The following is a 20,365-nucleotide window of genomic DNA, read 5'->3' as shown; positions in this document are numbered from 1 at the left end:
AATCACAGGGGTCCTTGAAGACCTTCAAACATTTTTTGAGCTGTTGACTTTCACCTGAAAGACCTGGTCCCAGCCTTGAGGCTGCAGGAGGGTAAGTTTGCCACTCAAGATGGCTGGAATTTTCGCAGCCATAAGGAAGAGATTTTACTTGAGATGAGAGAATTTCTCTAAGGGGACTGATAAAGCCCCTGAAAGCAGAAAGGAGAGGAGACAGGGCAGAGGGGACTGGGCTGAATCAGAGGGTCTCCAGGTGGAGGACGAAGAGCCCTCTCTAACACCAGCATTCCTCTGTGCTCACCAACAGGGGAAGGACTTCCCTATAACAGCAGTAAGTACAAAGAACTTTCTTCTAGTAGTTTCCAGAACCTGAAGAGGGAGCCCAGCAGGACCTCTGAATGGATCCTGGAATATCCAGGATGCTAGGGAGGTACATGCCCTTGGTTAATGAGAAGCCCTGGTCAATGGTCCCAGGTCCTGGAAGGCACCAGTCAGGTTGTTTTTCAAGGACAGCCCTCGACTAAGACAACTGGGCCCACACAACCACACTGGAATTGGTCACACGGGCTCCACAGTGGCCAGCTCAGAACTGCGTGTCCTGGCCCCAGTGTTAGACACAAAGCGGACACCCATCTTGATGTTGGAGAACACGTGGGTGACCTGAAAGCAGACACTGTTTTTCCACTGCTGGACGGGAACGGGCATAGCAGAGAATTTATCCAGGACACTCTGGCATCAGTCAGAGACACAAATCTCAGTCTTGCCACCATCTAGCAGTTCTGGCCACGAACCCTTCTCCTCCAGGTTCAAGACCTGTTTTTTGTGACACCAGCTGAAGGAAGACACAAAACAGGTCTGCAAGGGGGCCCCAGAAACCATTGACCTGTTTACCTCCATCGCCCAGCAGTCCACTGGGTGGACTGTCTCATATTTATATTTTAAAGCATAGGAGACTGAGGTCCCCTGAAATGCCTGGAATTTTGCATATTTTAACACTAGCCTCTGCAAGGAGGAGTCTTATTGTTTGATACAATAAATCCTTTGCAGTTCACAAGTACAAACAGGGTTCATGACATAATGTGAAATAAGCAGAAGACTCACAATGTGCTTATGTTTTATGTCCCAAACCAAAAACGAACAAAAAAAGGTGACCGCCTGGCAATTCAAGGAACCTACAGGTGACCAGTCAAAGTGGTAGCTAAGAACAATTTCTGAAAAATCAGGACCCAAATATGCCAAGTACCCATGTTTTAATAAAGAAATAATAATTAAAATACACAAAAGAGTTCACCAAAAGGCCACCTAAAGTGAGTTCTGTCTGGGATCTGTGGTTTTTCCTGCCAAAGATCACCTACCCCAGGGCAAAATTGCTGTCCTCCTTCCAGTCCACGATGCGGCAGATGAACAGTGTGTTGGCATAATCTTTAGGCCGGGTCACAAAGTCCTGGGGACAGTCCTTGAGAGGCACATAAATTCTAGGCACTCGGTGGTCCGAGGGAGAAAATAGGGCGTATTTCCTAAACAGTTCACTGTTCTTATCAGCCAAGAGTTTGAGAAAGCCAGTTGCTGCCCGGGAATGTTTTTTCTCCAAGATGTAAACCACCTGAAAACACCAAAGATATAATCAAACGTTGTTTACCTACAGGACTGAATAACAGTTGGGAGAAGCCAGCAAGATATTATTCGATCAACTAGCTGGGCCTAGCAGCTTTCCTAGGTCCACATGAAGTGCCTCTCAGTGATGCTCTGTGACTAAGTAATGCATATATATTTTTAAAGATTTTATTTATTTATTTGACAGAGAGAACACAAGCAGGGGGAGCAGCAGGCAGAGGGAGAAAGAGAAGCAGGCTCCCCCCCCACACACACCCCCAGCAGAAAGCCTGATGCAGGGCTTGATGCAGCACTCGATCCCAGGACCCCAGGATCATGACCTGAGCCAAAGGCAGATGCTCAACCGACTGAGCCACCACCTGCCCCCCTAAGTAATGCATATTTAAGTTGCAACAACTTAAGTATCCAGTGAGCTTATCTATCCAAGGAAAACCATGCAATACATGGATGAATTAAATGAAAGTGCTTTTATAATCAAGACCTATGTCTTAAGGACATATGTTAAGACTCCGGCAGGGAAGTTTGGTTCCAAGTATTTGCTCTGCATTACATTTTTCTCACATGAACAATACTACAGTTGCTTTTTTAAAAAATGTTATTAAACAGAAATAAGGAATTGGTCTTTATTATGCCTTTAAAAGCTAGAAACCAGGGCACCTGGGTGACTCAGTTGGGGATCTGACTCTTGATTTCCGCTCAGGTCATGATCTCAGGGTTGTGAGATTGAGCCCCATGTCGAGCTCTGCACTGGGCACGGAGCCTGCCTAAGATTCTCTCTTTCCCTCCTCCCCCAACACAGCCACTCACTCTCTTTCTCTCCCTCTCTAAAAAACAAAAACCAAAAACAAAAAGGCTGGAAACCTTTCCACCCTCCTTCTTTTCAACATTAAACCCACTCTCTCATTTCACCAGGCAAAGACTCAGGCCACCACATCACAACAAGGACATACTATTTCCACCAAGAGAGAAGCATTGTTGAAGAAAGTGAATCCCTTCACCCACCCTGAGATGTTCTTCTTCCTCAACTGTTTCCCTTTCCCACTGCGGACAGTCTGCATTTTGACCCCTTCACTGGAATTACTTGCCAGCATTCCACTTTGACCCCTGAGCAAAGGTTCAGACTGCTGGTGAGCGGGCTGCCGCTCTTGTTCATGTCTCTGACTCCATGTGGGGCTTCAGCCTATCTACCAAGAACCTCCAACCAGTCAGTGTGCCTCTCTTCTGCCCCAGGGACACCTGGCTGCTGCCCCTAGGACACCTGTCCTCTCAGCAAATCTCAGTCCCATGATAGGCTCTATGCTCTCCTGACTCTTCCTTCCTCCTTGGAAAACACCATTCTGTTTTGAACAAGCTGCTGTGCCCTCTGTCGGGAATCCTTGACCCCATCCTCACATGTGCTTGGCTGTCCCAGGCCCTTTGCACAGAGGCTGCTTCTTCACACACACAGCCCCTGAATAAGGTGTCCATGTTTCTGCCTCGTGCATATGTCTGCAACCTTTTATGGTGGAGGCTGTCCCCGTCTTACTACTATGATCCATGGACCTCCTAGTTATTCTGCAGTACCTGGCTTGCATTTCCAAGTGAATGATTCAGCCACTATCTTGCCCTTACAGTCCCTATATTGCTTCAATGCCGGTGGCCCTCAGTTCCATTCCATTTTGGCAACTCATCCTCATGGCCACCATGCAGCATCCTCAGGTCCAATCCTGATCATCTCAGACTGACCCGTCATCCAGCTCCCTTACTCTCCTGTGCTCCCCTCCATGGCTTCTTCACCACATCAAGGCTACTAGCGCCTTGACCCCAGCCCACTCTGTGTCTGTTTGCTACTTCTTAGGCCTGAATCCTTTCCTACCTCCGAGGGACGTCATGTTCCATCACTTTTAGTCCTCTCACCTGTCATCAGATGGCTCACCTCTCTTGCTCTTCCACTGCATCCACTCTAAAAAATCCCCAATTCTGGGACAGTTCAGCCACTGCTATTCTCCAACCTCAAACACAAGCTATGAAGTCCATCAGAAGAGAATTACAATGATACAGATGGAAAATGGACACCATTACACATTCGTGTTACACAATCGTTGCTCTGACCTCAAAATCTCTAAGGTATTTTTAACCTGTTCCCAGTCAGCACAATCTATAAGCCCCACTCTCTTGATGATCCTCTCCTTCTGACTCCAATTATCTGAATGCTGAATCTATTTTATTGCCCCACAACTTCCTGAAGCTCTGTTCCCTCTTTCTAGTCTATTTTCTCTCTGTACAGATTGGGTAAATTCTACTGATCTGTTCTCAAGTTAACTGATTCTATGCTGAATCACCTCTACTCTAGTACTGAGCCCACCCTGCAAGTATTTTATTTCTGTTACTGTATTTTTTAGTTCTATAATTTCTACTTGGTTCTTTTTTTCTAACTTCTATTTCTTTGCTGAGATTTTCTATTTTCTCATTTGTTTTGAGAGAATTTTCAGTTGCTTGTTGAAGCGTATTTCTGATGGCTGATTAACATCACTGTCAGATAACTGCAACACCTGGGTGTTGGCATCAGTTAGTGGTCTCTCCTCACTCAAGTGATGATGTCCTGGTTCTTGGTATAATGAATGATTTTCTATTGTATCCTGGACCTTTAGTCTATTATGTTAGAGATTCAAGGTCTTACTGGAATCTTTTCTTTTAGAAGGCAGGTCACCCTGTCTTGTTTAGGTCCTGAACTACTTTTGTGGGCTCTAGTTCCAATGACAATTTAATTTGCAGAGACTGTGCAGTAGTATTTTGACGTTTGGTTTGATATGGAACCACTGGGGCTCCAGCTGGTCTCTGCCGGTACTGCCTGAGGGGGTGGAAAGAACTTCCTCAGGGCTGGCCACCTAGTCTCTCTCGTATGGATTAGGAACAGATCCTAATCCGTATCCATGCAGGGACACAGAAACTTCTCACTTAAGGTTTTTAGTTGTGGTAGGACCCTGGTGCTACCTGACTGCCCAGTGTCTCTGGGTGGGAAAGGAGTGTCTCAGACCCATGAAGAAAAAGGCTTCCTGGACCACATAACTTCTACGGCAGGATCGTCCTTACTGGTGTTCCCCAGCCACCTACTACCTCTGGGGGAGTAGAGAGGAGTTCCTAACTAACTTGCCTTCCTCTCTTCACCCTTCAGAACTCTCCTATGGCTGCCTCCTGTTATTTCCCAGGGTTTATAGCTGTACTGGTAGGACAGAAAGGAGAAACGAGTCTATGCCATCTTGTCTGAACAAGATGCTTCTTGTTTTAATATCTGACAGCACGAGAAGTGTATGAAGCAGCTTGCCATTACCTACGATTCATACATTAGTTGCAGTAGAAATGACTTGACTACAGCGTTGTTTTGCATACAAGTGCTGTTTTGCCTTGTGATTTTAGATTGAATTCATTAAGAAACTATCCAAAAAAAACCCAAACAAACCCAGCAAGAGAGAGGGTACCATTGGGGGGCAGTAGCAAATCGCAGAACACAAGTTCCATCTACAGAGGGTTGCCTGTACTCAGCTCTGACTGAAGCCATTTAAGAATGCGGCCCAGTGTTGCCGGATGTTCTGTTTTGTCAAGAGAAGCCAGAAGTCTCATTTTCTTTCAGTAAGCTACTCAGTCCAAATTGTTAAATGCTGCACAGGTCACACAAAACACAAGTTTATAAGCCAGATCTAGCCCACAGGCTTTCCATTCATTACAATCTCCCACACCTAGCATGCTGCCTGGTATAAGGGTATATGGTTAGTATTCAAAATGCTTATTAAAATAACTGGATAGGCAGTTGAGGGTAACATACATGTAATATAATTCAGAAATTCCTCCTGTTAATATGCAAGAGGTACTGTCCTAACCCACTTGCTAGGCTGAGTGGCAACACTACCACCGCAGGTTGAACATGCTGAAGGACGCCTCTGGTAGAGAAAGCGTCATGCTTATTACCACCTAGTAAACCGCTTCTTCTACTACGAGCTATCTGCATAGCTAGGGTCAGCCGTGTTTGATCCCATATCTGAATATGCCACTAGCATATATAACTGAAAAATAAAATTGAACTATGCAAAACAACAGACAGGATACAAAAGCAATTTTTTATGTCTGCGATAACTAAATTAAATACATGGGGAAAACTAAAAAAGACATTAAAAACTTGCTTTTGAATTAGATATGGACACGACAATAATAAAAAAAATTGAAGCAAAAAACTAAGAACCTAAAAGGAGTCTACATTCATATTGCTTCACATACTGCCTAAATTCTCACTCCACATAACCCAAACTGGAAGTCAAAGATGTCACATTACAAGTGTGGTTTAAGCAGAAAAAGATAATGCAGAACTTCAAAAACATACCCACACACAAAGAAAAGGCTGTGGACCTTCATTCAAACACAGGCCAATCAACATACATGTATGTCTTTAAAGTTATACAAAATATTAGCTTTTTAGGACTCTTTGCTTCCATTGACTCTCCTGATTAACTGACCAACTACAGTCCTAACTGAATTGCATGAGACACCTTTGACAGGTAGCTCAGGTGACAGCCATTTGGACATGTGCAGAAAATCTGTGGGCACGGGGCGCCTGGGTGGCACAGCGGTTAAGCGTCTGCCTTCAGCTCAGGGCGTGATCCCAGCGTTATGGGATCGAGCCCCACATCAGGCTCCTCCGCTATGAGCCTGCTTCTTCCTCTCCCACTCCCCCTGCTTGTGTTCCCCCTCTTGCTGGCTGTCTCTATCTCTGTCAAATAAATAAATAAATAAAATCTTTAAAAAAAAGAAAAGAAAAGAAAAGAAAATCTGTGGGCAATGACCTTTGCTGATCTTTGCAGTGACTTCTCTGGTAAAGCTCTTGGGTCCTGTGACATGGAGGTGCTCTCATCTTTTGTAACTGGAGTATCAGAATCCTCTTTTCCTAAAATAAGAAGAGAGAGGAAAAAGAGAGAAGAGGAATCAGTTAGGTGCATATCTATTAGGCATACAGACTCATAGGATTTTTTTTTAAGATCAAATTTATTTTTTTTTTAGAAAGAGAGAGCACGCACGTGTGAGTGTGCGAGCGTGAGTGGGGGGAGGGGCAGAGGGAAAGAAACTTCAAGCAGACTCCTGGCTGAGCGGGGAGCCAGTGCGTGGGTCTTGGTGTCCAGACCCAAGAGTTCCTGACCTGAGCCGAAACCAAGAGTCAGACTGAGCCACCCAGGCGCCTGGTGGGATTTTTAAATTCAGAGCGCCATTTACCCTAAACTACTCACCTTACAGAAAAGGAAACCCAGGCCCACAGAAGTTACGAGACTTAGCTAAGGTCAGTCACATCACCAACTTGCATTAATGCTCACGCTCAGCAGTCCACGTGATCTATTTAACGTTATTCAAATGCTAAGCATCATATGAGTGGAGAGCATCAAACTGGGCTGAATTGAGCTAAATGCGCCAGGTGTCAGTGTGCCAGACATACTAGATGTGAATGCTGCCCCAGCCCACAGTGACCAGCAGAGATAGGCTAATTTATTATGCACATCTGCTGAAATCAAAACAAACGTTAACTTTTAAAAGTACTTTGGTACCAGCCATAACAAACAAAATGGTGGAAAATAGATTATATTTATTAAATAAATAAATAAATAAATAAGCCAACCCTGATTTTCCTGGCTTTTCTTAGTGACATTATATAAAGAGTATTTAAAGTCTTTAAATGTTTAATTTCCTTTTTTAAGAAACTTATAAAATGCACATTCACCCAAGAAACTGAAACCACATCTCCCCAATAAAGAGGGAGTTAGGCTCTGTACCAGAAGTATTAAAACCACTCATGAACAAATGCAGCAAATTACACACTTTTGAACATTTAATATTTTGTATTTTCATATGTTACTTTACAGTTCCCCCACAAAATAATCTTATCCAACTATACTGGAGATTCTGGATTTTAGGGGTCACAACCAATTCATGTGGGCCCCACTCCAGATAGCTAAGAGAGACTCGCACTTATCATCATTTAGACATTACCAAGGCCAAAATAAATAAATAAGTCCTTTTCAGGACAGGCTGCCTCTTAGCAAAGGCTCAGCTTAAGGCCAAGTTTTACCATTCTGGGCGTACTCTGGAAACACTGACATGATCTGACCTACTGGGGCTTAAGAAAGATCAACTGTTTGCTTTTCCATCTATGCTGAAATATGCCTACCATAGTGCCCACTGAAAGCAGAATTCTCACTGTTTTTCAAAAAGAAAAAACAAACGAAAACTTTCCCATTGTTGATCACCCTGTCCATCAGTGAAAGAGGATATCCATCTTTTATTTTAGACCATAGTTCAGGATTCCAAGATCATTAGATGCTTCCAGAACATCTTTTATACTCTTGGGGAGAAAAAAACCACACAAGTTGTTGATCTGCTCCATAACATATCTTGCCAATGTGTTCTGCAGAACAAGGTCATTCAGGAAAGATTAGGAGGCTGGAAATGCCATGAACCAGTAAACTCTACCTAGATATCTGCTATCTGAACTTTCAGTCTCAAGAGCTGGCAATCAAGGGGGTTTTCTAAGGCAGCCCAAATCCTGGGCATGCAACACTCTATCACAGTCACTGATGGTTCCAACTTACAATGACTGTTGCTTTAGATTCCATCCCAACAACAAACAAGTCTTCTGTTCCAAAGGTTATGCCAGGTTGCATCCAAAGAAAGAGGGCTAACCATGGAAGCGAGCCCAATTGTGATTTTCAGATATCACACCTGCACATGACCTTTTCAGGTTCTGTGTTCATAAGGATATCCTGACAGAAACAAAGCTTTATTCAAAGATGCATTCCAATAAATTAAACTGAAGCTTTCAGCCCTGCAGGTGAGCATCACAGATACGTTCAATGAATGTGAAGAAACACCATGCCAGGTTAGAAAGGTGAATCACCTCCACAGGTTTCCAACAACTACGTCTTGCTACACCAATAGCAAAGTTGCCGGTTTAATGAGAGATCTACCACACTGTTTAATCCTGCGATTCTTCATTTATTCATTTATTCCATGTGTATTTATTGAGCAATGGGCATTAAGGATTCAGTGAATGAAAGAAATATGGTTCCATCCCTTACACAACATATACTTTAATGTGCAAGTGATATTCAATAAATAACCACTCAATAAATATAGTTATAAATTGTGATGAAGGCTAAGAAGGAAAGAACAGTTCCAAGGAGGAAGAGTTCTCTCAATAAACAATTTAGAGTAAGAGGTCAGGACAAGAGGCCCCGCATGCAAGTGACATTTAAGCTGACACCTGAGGATGGTTCAGGAGTGAAGACGGGGACAGAAGATCCCAGGTGGGAAATGGCACTTGGGGAGGGGCAGAGGTGAGAGGTTCTGGGCACAAACAAAGAACAGGAAGAAAACCAAGTAGCCGGAGCACAGTGAGTGTAAGAACGGGCATGGCAAGGGACAAGGATGAGAGGTAACAGGAGTCAAGTCAGCTGGGGTCTTCTACGATTTACACATCCTAAACTGAAACCTAAATACAATGGGAAGCTGGCTAAGGATTTTGTGCACGAAAGTGACACTGCCGGAGGGGAGGTTCAAGCAGGCTGAGAGCAGAGGTAGGGAGGCCAGTGAAGAGCTACCGCAGCAGTCCAGACATGCGAGGACTGCGCTATGATGCAGGCACTGCAGATGGAAGGAAAAGGATCAACCTAAGACATATTGTGGAGTTGAACTAATAGATTTTGGCGGTGATCACACAGGGGAGCTTATGGATCATTAGCTATGAGAAGTGAAGGGTGATTTCCAGCTTTCTGACATTGATAGGAGCATCATTACTGGCACAGGAAAGACTAGAGGAGGAGGTGAAAACCACGAGTTCTACTTTGGAGATGTTTCTATTTGAGGCCACCTATAAAAACTTTGGTCCTCTCATATACAAACAACGCCAAGTGGGAGCAATGTAAAGAAAAAGGCAAAGAACTGGGCAAAAGGAGTTTTAATCTATCCAACTGAACAAGTGACATTCCAGAAAGGGAGAGGAACATGTGCAAAGGCGATTCTCGATTCTCACAATCGAGAATAAATGGGAGAAGGAGGAAGATTCTATGTTTCTAAACAAGTTGCAGGGAGGGGACCAGGCACAAAAGGCCTTATACGACATGCTGAAGTGTATGTATTTTATATTATAGGAACAGAGAACTATTGAAAATTTTGAGAATAACATGATCAGAATTATATCTGGTGGGGCACCTGGGTGGCTCAGTCGTTAAGCGTCTGCCTTTGGCTCAGGTCATGATCCCAGGGTCCTGGGATCGAGCCCCTCATCGGGCTCCCTGCTTGGCGGAAAGCCTGCTTCTCCCTCTCCCATTCCCCTAGCTGTGTTCCCTCTCTCACTGTCTCTCTCTGTCAAATAAATAAATAAAATCTTAAAAAGAAAAAAAAAGAATTATATTTGGTGAGAAGTGCCTGGGTGGCTCAGTTGGCTAAGCCTCTGCCTTTGTCTCAGACCATGACCCTGGAGCCCCAGGATCGAGCCCCATGTCAGGCTTCCCAGGGAGACTGCTTCTCCCTCTCCCTGTGCTGCTCCCTGCTTGTGATCTCTCTACCTTTTGCTCACTCTCTCTCTCAAATAAATAAAGTCTTTAAAAAGAAAATTATATTTGGTGAATGGTCAATCTGTTGCTCCTATGAAGAGAATCTCTTTTTCTCTATCTGCTTTTATGATTTTCTCTTTGCTTTTGATTTTCTAGAGTTACATCTTGATGTACCTAAGTTTGGATTTTTTTTAAAATTCTACTTGCAATCATTGGTCATCTTAAATCTGTGGTTTGGTATCCAGCTGTTATGGAAAATTTCAGCCATTACCCTTAAATTTCATTTTGCTTATTTTTTCACTCATCTCCTTCTAGGACTTTAACTTATTTAGACCCTCCTCCTCTGTGTTTTCTATTTGTCTATCCATGCTATACTCTAGGTAATTTTTTTCTTACTGTCTTCCAATTTGTTAATTTTTTCTTCAGCTTCATCCAATCTTCTATTAAATTCATCCACTGAGGCATTTTTCTTTAAACTATGTCATCAAATATACTACATTTTTCCTCATCCACTGAGTTAATTTCATTAAAGTTATGCTTATTTCTAGAATTTTTATTTGGTTCCTTTTTCAATTTACTTTGTCACATGTCATAGTTTCCTACTCTTTGCAGATATGTTCAAGCTTATTTTTTATTTCTTTAAATATAGTAGTTTTTTTACAGGTTCTACTATCTAATGACATTTATGAAGGGCTGTTGGTTTCTGATGGTTCTTGCCATTGCTGTATAGTTTCCTCGAGTGCCTCGTTATATTTATGTTCTGGTCACTGAACAATTTGAGGCCTGGGTTAAAGAAACCTTTCTTTGGAAAGAATTTCCACTTGGTTTTGCCAGACACCTGGAGGCATACTAGCCCTTAAGCTAATTCAAGACTTGAGATTCCTTGGTTGACCCAGTCAGCTTGAACGTGGGCTGTAATTCCACGTGAGGACTGGTACGGTTCAGGTTTACCCTCTCCCACATGGTGTAGCCCTTTGGTGTCCCAGCTTCTTGTGAGATCCCAGTTCCTTAACTTCTGTCCTCCACTACTGCTGGACAAATCTGCAATATTGCCTGGATTCTCCATTCCAGTTTTAACCTGGTAATGTTTGTCAATTGTCAACTCTTTAATGCTCACAGTTTTGGGTCTTTTTTTTTTTTTTTTTTTTACTTCATGCAAATATTTTTAGTTGTTTCAGTGGACAGGACTGTGTCTGAATAACAGCCCACCACTACAATAACAGAAAGCCCCTGGGATTTTTCAGGTGGCACTGTAGAGCATAGTTAGGGAGAGTGACAGGGTGAGAACAGGGGGGAGGACAGTGGTGATCTGTGCAGGAAACACAACAGGGAGACAGTAAGGAAGCCACTGTGTTAGTGACCAATGTTACATAAGGCAAAAGCACAAGGAATAGAGCGAAGAGGCAGGTACTCTCACATTTATTTTTCTCAGCAACCCCATGAAGGAAGTATTACTGCTTTGACTTTTAGAGAATAGCAACCACCCATTCAAAGAGGTAAAGTAACTTATCCCAGGGTTCATCCAAGGAGATGGTTAGTAGAGGGGGCGTCAGGACCCAGCATGACTCCAAGTCCAACCACCACAGTATGATGAGATCATGAAGAAAGATAGGTACGTGTGGGTGGGTTCCAATGAGGAGGAGAGGTTTGCCAAAAATTTTATAATTCAGTCATAGACATTGACAATTTTAAAATTTTACAAGATGCCAAGTAATAAACAGCTCTCGATATAATTTCACTGCTTCCACCCATAGGGATGATACAATAGTTAAAAGCATGAGCTCTGAGGTCACAAGACCTAACTAAATTCAAACCTCTGTCGTGTGACCTTGAACTGTGTGGCTCTGAACAAGTTATTCCTTCTCTATAAATTTCCTCCCTGGTAAATCTGGAATAGTTCACATGATTTATGTTTACAGGTAGTACCCTGGCACAAAGTACAAACACAAAAAACTTAGATACTATTAATATTGTTGTTGTTGATATTATTATTATTATTATTATTATTATTATTATTATTATTAGCTCTTGCAGTGAGTTTTGAGGGAATACAACCCTGTCATCCTGGGCATAACTGACTGCACATGACTGGTATACAGGACGATGGCAACATTATAAAATAGGTCACATTTCCTCCTCCGTAAAATGTAACCAATCTTATAGTTAATGGGAAAATTAAAACAAAATGAATGTGTGTAAAAGTGCTATAGTGGCTAGAACCCAGTAGGCGCTCATCAAGTATATGGCTGCTATATAACGTATATTTAAATTACTCATTACTTTTCTGTATGCTTGGTGCCTTCTGTGTGAAGTAAGGAGAAACAAGAGCTGGTGCTATATAGGTGGGCAGAGGCCAGGTCAACATTAGGAAGTTTGGATTTATCCCAAAGGCAATGAAGAGCTATAGAAAAAAGCATGCAGGAGACTAACATGACTTACGCTTTAAGAAGCTCACACTGTTTGCCATGTTCAGAGTAGATTTAGGAGAAGTGAGACTAGGGACAGAAAAGTCAGTTAGAGGGGCGCCTGGGCGGCTCAGTCGGTTAAGCATCGGCCTTCGGCTCAGGTCATGATCCCAGGGTCCTAGGATGGTGCCCCACGTCGGGCTCCCTGCTCAGCAAGGAGTCGCTTCTTCCTTTGCCTCTGCCCCTCCCCCCTGCTCGTTTTCTCTCTCTCTCTCTCTCTCAAATAAATAAATAAAATCTTTAAAAAAGAAAAAAAAAGCAAGTTAGCAGGTTACTACAATAAATCACACTAGAGAGGTACTTAAAGCAAGACTGACTAGATTGTTTGGATGCTAATGGGAGGGGAAAAAAGGGCAGTCATGGGGGAGGAGTAAGGAACAGGGAAAACTGCCTCAATTCCTTAAACAGAAGTTCTCAAAGTAGAGTTCCCTGATCAGCAGCAACAGCATCACCTGGGAACTCTCGGAAGTGCAAGTTCTCAGGCCCCACAGTCTGTTGGAACAAGCTCCACAGGGGGTTCTGATTCTGACTCACTCTCAAGTGTGACAGCCACACTACAGACAAACGGGCAGTGAGCCACCACAGGAAGAGCATCTTCAGGCAACCAGGAGACGAGGTAAGTTCTGTTTGGACTTGGTAAGTCTGCGGTGATCTGATGCTTGAGAGAGAGGTGAGGGTGTCACCTGTGTACAGAAGGCAAATGGATGAGTAGACCGGCCTCCTCAGAGACGGTTTTGAATTAGAAGAGTCAAAGCAGGGAGAACACCAATATTTCAGAAAGCAGAAGCAGAAAACCCTACAAGGAAACTGAGATACGGTCAGGGAAGTAGGAGATAAATCAGGCTAATGTGGGGTGAGAGAAGCAAACAAAAAACAAAAAACAAAAACAAAAAACCCACAAACAAAAACAAAAACCCAAACAAACCAAAAATCAAAAAAACAAGCATTTCAACACGGTCAGCAGAGTGGGCTTAGTAATAACAAGGTCACAGGCAACCCTAGTGAGACTCATTTGAAAGAAAGAAACACAGTGAAGTCAGAATGCTGTGCGTGGGGAACGGGATGAAAGGTAAAAGGAGGAGACGAGGGTGTGGACGAGGCTCCGGAAGTCTGACTGTGCAAGACTTGAATAACACAGGGTGGTAGCTGTAGGGGTACAGAGAAATCACGACATGGTTGCTGTTATTTTATTTTTTTAAGATAAGGGAGTCTTGGTCATGGTTCATTGCTGATGGGAAAGAACCACTACAGAGGTGTGGTTGAAGAGGGCACAATGAGGACTGGGAGGGGGCCCTGGGCAGGAAGGGATGGGATCAGAACCCAGGGGTAAAGATTAGCCTCAGGCAGCAGGACAGAGATGCCACCTTCTCTGTATGAAAATAAATGGAGGAGGAGATGAATCTAGACACAAGTCATTTGTGAGTGTGGTGGCTGAAAGCTGAGGGGGATCATGGGGGGTGGGGTAGAGCAGCTCTTCTCTGAAACATACAAGCCAAACTCATCTGTTGAGAAGCGCTAGAGGAGGATACCCACTACAGTCCAAGCTGGGAACCACAATTCCAAGGGAGGATCAAATGTGAAAGGCATCTCCAAACAGTGGCCGTGGACATGCCAGGCTCTGTGCTCCGTGCATTCAACATAAAACTAGTAACTAGCTATTGAGCACCCACTGCACACACCTGGCACTGTTAGGTGATTTACATACTCTACTACATTTAATATTCTCCAATAATCCAATGAGGCAGGCAGGTATTATCAGGCCAATTATCCAATCATAGAGATAGGAGAAATGAGGCTCACAAAGATCAAATAACAGGCTTGCCCATAGGTACCAGTCTCATGAATGCTGGCACCTCATGGTCTTCCCATGATGCCACACAACCTTCAGGATCCTAACAGGTTTCATGGAAGTGAGAATGGAAAAGAAAACATGATTTTTGAGAGATCTGTCTGAGTGATAAGATAATGAGAGAAGTCGATCAACTCTGGGGCAAATTTTGAGTTTGGGATGACAATGGGATACGAGTATGATAATGTCCTCTACCCAAGCTGGAGATATGGCTCTACATCTTGGGGTAGAGGTTGGGAACATCAATTAGATGATAACAATGTGTGAGAGCAGACAGACGGGTAGAGACTGGGGAAAGAAGGACTTGACATATTAACAGAACAGGATGAAGAGATGAATAAAAGGAGTTAATACTCAAGCATTAAGAGGAAAAATCCCTTTGCTACCGATTTTTCTATATTGTTCTAATCTGCATTCTCATTGTGGCAGGGTTTGGCCACCCTCCTCACCAGGCTGACCATGCAGAGATGCCTTCAGGTTCCTAAGTTGGAGCCGAAACCTAGATAGTGTGGCTTTTCAGGCCCAAACTTGAGTTTCTCAGTCATATTCTCAGATGGGGCTCTGCACTAATTCCCGTTCCCAGCTGTTAACTGTATTAATTACATCATCAACACTCTCCTGCTTTTCTCCGAGCACTCTCTGCTCCAAATCTTTCTCTTGCCCAGGAGAAACCACTTTTAAATTTCTCTCTACTAAAGTTTTAATTGGCTTTTAGCCTCATGGCTCCCCAAAGACCCAAAATGTAGGCACACAATGTAGCTGGCTTTAACTTACTAATTCTGCATCTTTCCCAGCAGACGGATGATTCCTCCAAGTTTAAGTTGACTTTCACCTGAGTTTTTCTTAAAGGGGCCAACCCTTACATCTTAGTATGATGTGATTATTTCAACATTAGAACACAGTGTTTACTAAAATCAAACCAGTGTTTCTTTACCTGACTTCTGAGGACTAGCTATCCATCAAAACTTCAAAAAATAAAAAAGGTGCTAAGCTATCTTGGAGGGGTAAGTGGAAACTGGCCTCAAAGCATGGGAAGCAAGACTAGATGAGTTTTGCTGTGTTCTGAGTCTTCAATTCCACATATATCAAACATTTATTATATTTCTCTTATGTTCCAAGCCTCTTAAAGCACATATTTCAACCTACTGAACATCTCCAACAGGAATAAGATCCAGCCCACTGTTGGGCAAAAAGGACAGAATTAAAATGCTGCTTCTCCAAGAGCCAGTCTTCTTTATCAATTCACTTGCTGTGACCTAAAAAAGCAGGACCACAAAGTGATCATTAACAGGCAAAAGAAAACAGTTTGAAGAAGTTGATTTTTATAGACTGCCTCATTATCTAAAATTCATCAGGCCCCCTAGGAAACAGAACAATGCACCACTCAAAAACAGCTAATGAGTGAAGCATCTCTGATGGAAAATTGTTTCTCCTTAATAAGGTAACAAGCTCTAACTCTAAATGCAAATCAGACTAATGTGGATCACCCCAGCCAGGTTATACAGACATGAATGAGTCATTGCTTTTGATGCCAAACTGGCGAATCTGAAGGTTTTATAATGGCTCCTATGTGGCTGCTGTGGACAGAAAGGACTCTGGTGTTAAGCAGGAGAGCAACCTTGGTCCTTCTTCAGTTTCAAAGAAGGAAAAAAAGGGGTCTTTTGCAGAATTTTTGCTGAATACAAGACTCTGTTCTCAGAGTTGCAAGTGGATGAAAGATGAGCAAGAACAGTTATATGAGGGAAGAAAAGAAAATATTCAACCATAATAAGATCAGTGATGGAATATAAGCTGAAAAAAAAAGTAGCTATGAAGAAGAGTCACAGAAGAGAAAGATCACACATTTAGCTGGAAAAATAAGGAGGAAGCATCTTGCGGTGAGGAAACATCTTGCGGTGAGCAGACTCTAAGATGGCCTCCACTGATCCTCACACCTCCTGAGCTACACACCCTTGTATAATCCTCTCCCTTCGAGTGTGGGAAGGACCTGTGTCTTGCTTCTAACAACAGAATATGGCAAAGATCATGGAATGTCACTTCCATGATTATATTACATAAGACTGTATCTTTCACCTTGTTAGCAGACTGTCTCCCTTACTGGATCCAGTGAAGACCGCTGCCATATAGAGAGGCCCATGCAGCAAGGAGCTGAGGGCAACCTCTGGCCAGCAGCCAGCAAGCAACTGAGATCCTCAGCCCAAGAGCCCACAAGGAACTGAATGCAGCCAACAACCACATAAGTTTAGCCTTTAGATGAGTGACAGCTTGATTATAGCCTTGTGAGAAACTCTGAAGCAGAGGACAGATCTGAGCCATGTCCAGATTCCTGACTAAAGGAGAGCCTTGTTTACTCATAACTCCTTGGACACCAAATGCATGGGTTTTCCACACCAAGCAATTCCCTAATTCTCTGGGTGTTCTATAATTTAATTCAATTCTGACACTACCTACCTAGACTTAGCACAGACCTCACAGGTTAAGGGATCAGTCCCACGAGACTGCCCCCAACTTCAGACACCAAATGTACTTAGTGGGTTTCTAGGTTACCCACACTTAAGAGTTGGCTACATACTGGAGAGATGAGTTCCCATGACCCCCTCTCCTCAGGTTCAATAATTTGCTATAATGGCTTACAGAACTCACGGCAACACTGAATGTACATTTACTGGTTTAGTACAAAAAAATATAATAAAGGATACAGATGAGTAGCCAGGATGAAGAGCTACTATATAGGGTGAGGTCCAGAAGGATCCCAAATGCAGGAGCTTTTGTTTCTGTGGAGTGGGGTGTACCACCCTCCCAGCATGTAGATGCATTCGTCAACCTAAACCCTGTTGTCCAGAAATTTTTATGAGGGCTTCATCACATAGGCATGACCAATTATTACTGCATCTTCAGCCCTTCTCCCCCCATTGGAGGATGGCGGGTGGGGCTGAAAATTTCAAGTTTCTAATCATGGCTTGGTTTTCTAGGTAACCAGCCCCCACCCTGAAGCTATCCAGGGATCTGCAAAGAGTTGCTTCATGGAACAATAGATGCTCCTATCACTCAGGAAATTCCAAGGGATTTAGGAGCTTTGTGTAAGACATTCCCATCACCCCCGCTGTTCAGGAAATTACAAGGGTTTTAGGAGCTCTGTGTCAGGAACCAGGGTCAAAGACCAAATATGAGAACAAAAGATGCTCCTAGCACTTCTATCACCAAGGAAATTCCCAGAGTTTTAGGAGTTCCGAGTCAAGAACTGGGGCAGAGGCAAATATATATTTCTTATTATGCTACACTGACCCACAATAAATGCAAGTGTTACTTTTTTTTTTTTTTTAATTTATTTGACAGAGATAGAGACAGCCAGCGAGAGAGGGAACACAAGCAGGGAGAGTGGGAGAGGAAGAAGCAGGCTCCCAGCGGAGGAGCCTGATGTGGAGCTTGATCCCAGAAAGCCGGGATCACGCCCTGAGCCGAAGGCAGACGCTTAACGACTGAGCCACCCAGGCGCCCCAAGTGTTACTTTAACCCACTGAGTTTGTGGCAATTTGTTACATAGCAATAGATAATTAATACACATGTAAAATGACAGTTGACATTTGAAGATCAGAGGGATGATTTTCACAGGAGATGGGTAATTAGGCAGCATCATGGCAGAAAAGAGGAGACTCAGACGCACGAAGGCAGAAAAGAGCAAGGAGTGTTCAGGAACAATCCAAAGTTCAGCTTGGCTGGACCTCAGGTCTGAATGGGTAGGTGCAAGAACATAAGCTGGAGAGGCAGGCAGGAGACCCCTGGCAGGCAAGAACAGCCAAAGAGAGCTCATCACCAATATGTGGTCTGAGAACCTCTACAGGAAGATTCACCGGACAATTATTGTTTCAAGAGGCAACAGGTTTCCAAAAAAAAAAATGATTTGGAAATGCCTATAAAGGAATGCTATGCTTTCTCCTTTTTGAGATACTTTCCCTTCCATTACCTCATTTGATTTATGAAAGAATCTATGAAGAAGTTAAGACAGGTATTTATTATGAAGGGTTTGTGTGTATGTATGTGTACGTGTATGTGTATGTGTGTTTACAAAAAAGGAAAATGAAGCCCTAAGAGGCAAGAATGACTAGCAAAAGCTCTTGTTCAGTACTTTTTTTTCCTACTAGGAGTGTTGCCACATTTTGTTGGATTCCCCCTTCTCTGGCAGAGATGCAAACAGGCCTTGCTAGACAGGTTTGGATCCTGGCCCCAATGTACCAGAGTAAGCCCACCGAGTATTTGTACCTGGGTAGTAGGTGCAATGAGACCTGGGTGAACTGCAGAGTCAAGAGGGTAACAGTCTAAACCGCAGAACCTGCTATCAAAGGGGCTTTGAAATAAGAGGGTCAAAAAGGGCGTCAGAGCCCAGGCCAAGCCTATCAAGTTCATACGTTATTGCTGCTTCTGGCTCAAGCAAATGAGTCAGAGTTGAGGGGACTGGCCAAACAGGGGTCAGCTAACTGGGAGCAGAGATGAGAGACTTTACTGTGTAGCTGAGCATTCACTCCGGGGCCTAGTGAAAGCATATGCAAGGGTGGGAGGCTGGTTCCACTTATAGGGATGGGGTGACTCATTCATTCATTATTTTTTTAAAGCAATATCTGAACACCAAGGACAAATTTCTCCTATAAAATGTTAAATAAGATCTGTCTTTAAGGGTGGACATTCTATACCCAGAGTAGGACAACTGTCCGTTCTCTCTCCCCATCCAGAGCCATGTGACCCAGTTTTGTTTTGTTCTGTTTTTTCCAATAGGCTTAGTTAGAATCTTCAACAGCTTCTTGTAAATCTCAACAGGTTACGGTCACCACTACTTTATTAGGCAAAGATTTCCCCTGTTACGTTGCTGCATGACTTGGAAAAACCAAGTTGGCAGTTCTCAGGGGAGAAATGGCATTATTTAGAGTGACCCAGAGGTGAAATCGATGCCAGGAAGATGGACCTGTAGTGGCAATGAAAGGGTCTCTAACAAAAGAAGAAAAGAACTATCAGAAACCTTAGGTAGCAGGTGAAATACTATGCTGGCCAAAGGGATGACTAGGGAAGACCTACTTGACTGGGCTTTCCCCCTTAGAGACTAAAGACCAAAACTTCACAGACAATAGTGTCCAGAATCCCCAGTAGAGGGAAGTGGAGACGGATATCGTCCCCATCTACAGCTGATTCTCAGTTTCCCAGCTCAATAAATACCAAATTGAACTTTTCTCTTTTAATTCATTCTAATGCAAAAGAGAGAGAGGGCCTCCCTGAATAAAGGTTGATTTTAAATAATTGTGAGAATTAGTCATTTTAAATGAAAATCATCTTAATCATTTGATACCCACTAAGGAAAGAGAGGTATCCCTTTACTTCTTGAAAATACTCATCACTTCCCTCTTAGTTCCATATACTTTTCTGTTAGGTCGTGTACAAAACTCTCAAAATCTTTATCAGTTACTTCCCAACCCCCAATCATGTCCTAGTTTTTCATATTTACCAGCTTGTGCCTTGGTTTTATAGGACAACGACTACTTCAGGTAAATTCCAACGGTGGGCCATTTACTTGATAATCTCATCAATTTCCCACAGCTCCAACTGATGACACTGTTCAGATCTGTAATTCTCACCATCCCTCCTCTGGGTTTACACTTCTATTTCCAGATGCCTACTGGATGTCATGACCTGAATGACCCTCCCATAACTCGAATTCAACATGTGATCAGAAACTGAATTCATAGTCCCTCTCACCACTGTTCTTGTTTTTCTCATTTAAGAATGCAAGTACTCATGCAGTTACTAAACTAGATATAGAATTCATCTCATTCTTGAATGCTCCTTTGCCTCAAGTCCCATATCTGATCTGCCATCTAACTCCACCA

General features: G+C 43.1%; 1 protein-coding gene across 8 annotated transcripts in view; it reads right to left on the bottom strand.

Annotated features, from left to right (window-relative positions):
- Positions 1–20,365, bottom strand: part of DIS3L2 (DIS3 like 3'-5' exoribonuclease 2) — a 344,150-nt gene that overhangs the window by 187,509 nt on the left and 136,276 nt on the right. For all 8 annotated transcript variants that reach the window (XR_015725613.1, XR_015725615.1, XR_015725614.1 and 5 more), the window contains exons 7-8: positions 6,426–6,526; positions 1,353–1,600 (exon numbers count right to left, since the gene is read on the bottom strand). Coding sequence is in view for 4 of the 8 variants with exons in the window: in XM_087864389.1 (XP_087720515.1) it covers positions 1,353–1,600; positions 6,426–6,526 (349 nt within the window). In the remaining 4 variants the exon portion in view is untranslated. The remainder of the gene's footprint in view (positions 1–1,352; positions 1,601–6,425; positions 6,527–20,365) is intronic.

The sequence above is a fragment of the Ursus americanus genome, chromosome 1 (genome assembly GCF_024610735.1).
Source record: "Ursus americanus isolate L20-20 chromosome 1, mUrsAme1.1.p, whole genome shotgun sequence".
Classification (NCBI taxonomy): domain Eukaryota; kingdom Metazoa; phylum Chordata; class Mammalia; order Carnivora; family Ursidae; genus Ursus; species Ursus americanus.
Note: the sequence above shows the minus strand (reverse complement) of the source record. Positions and strands in the feature narration are given on the sequence as shown.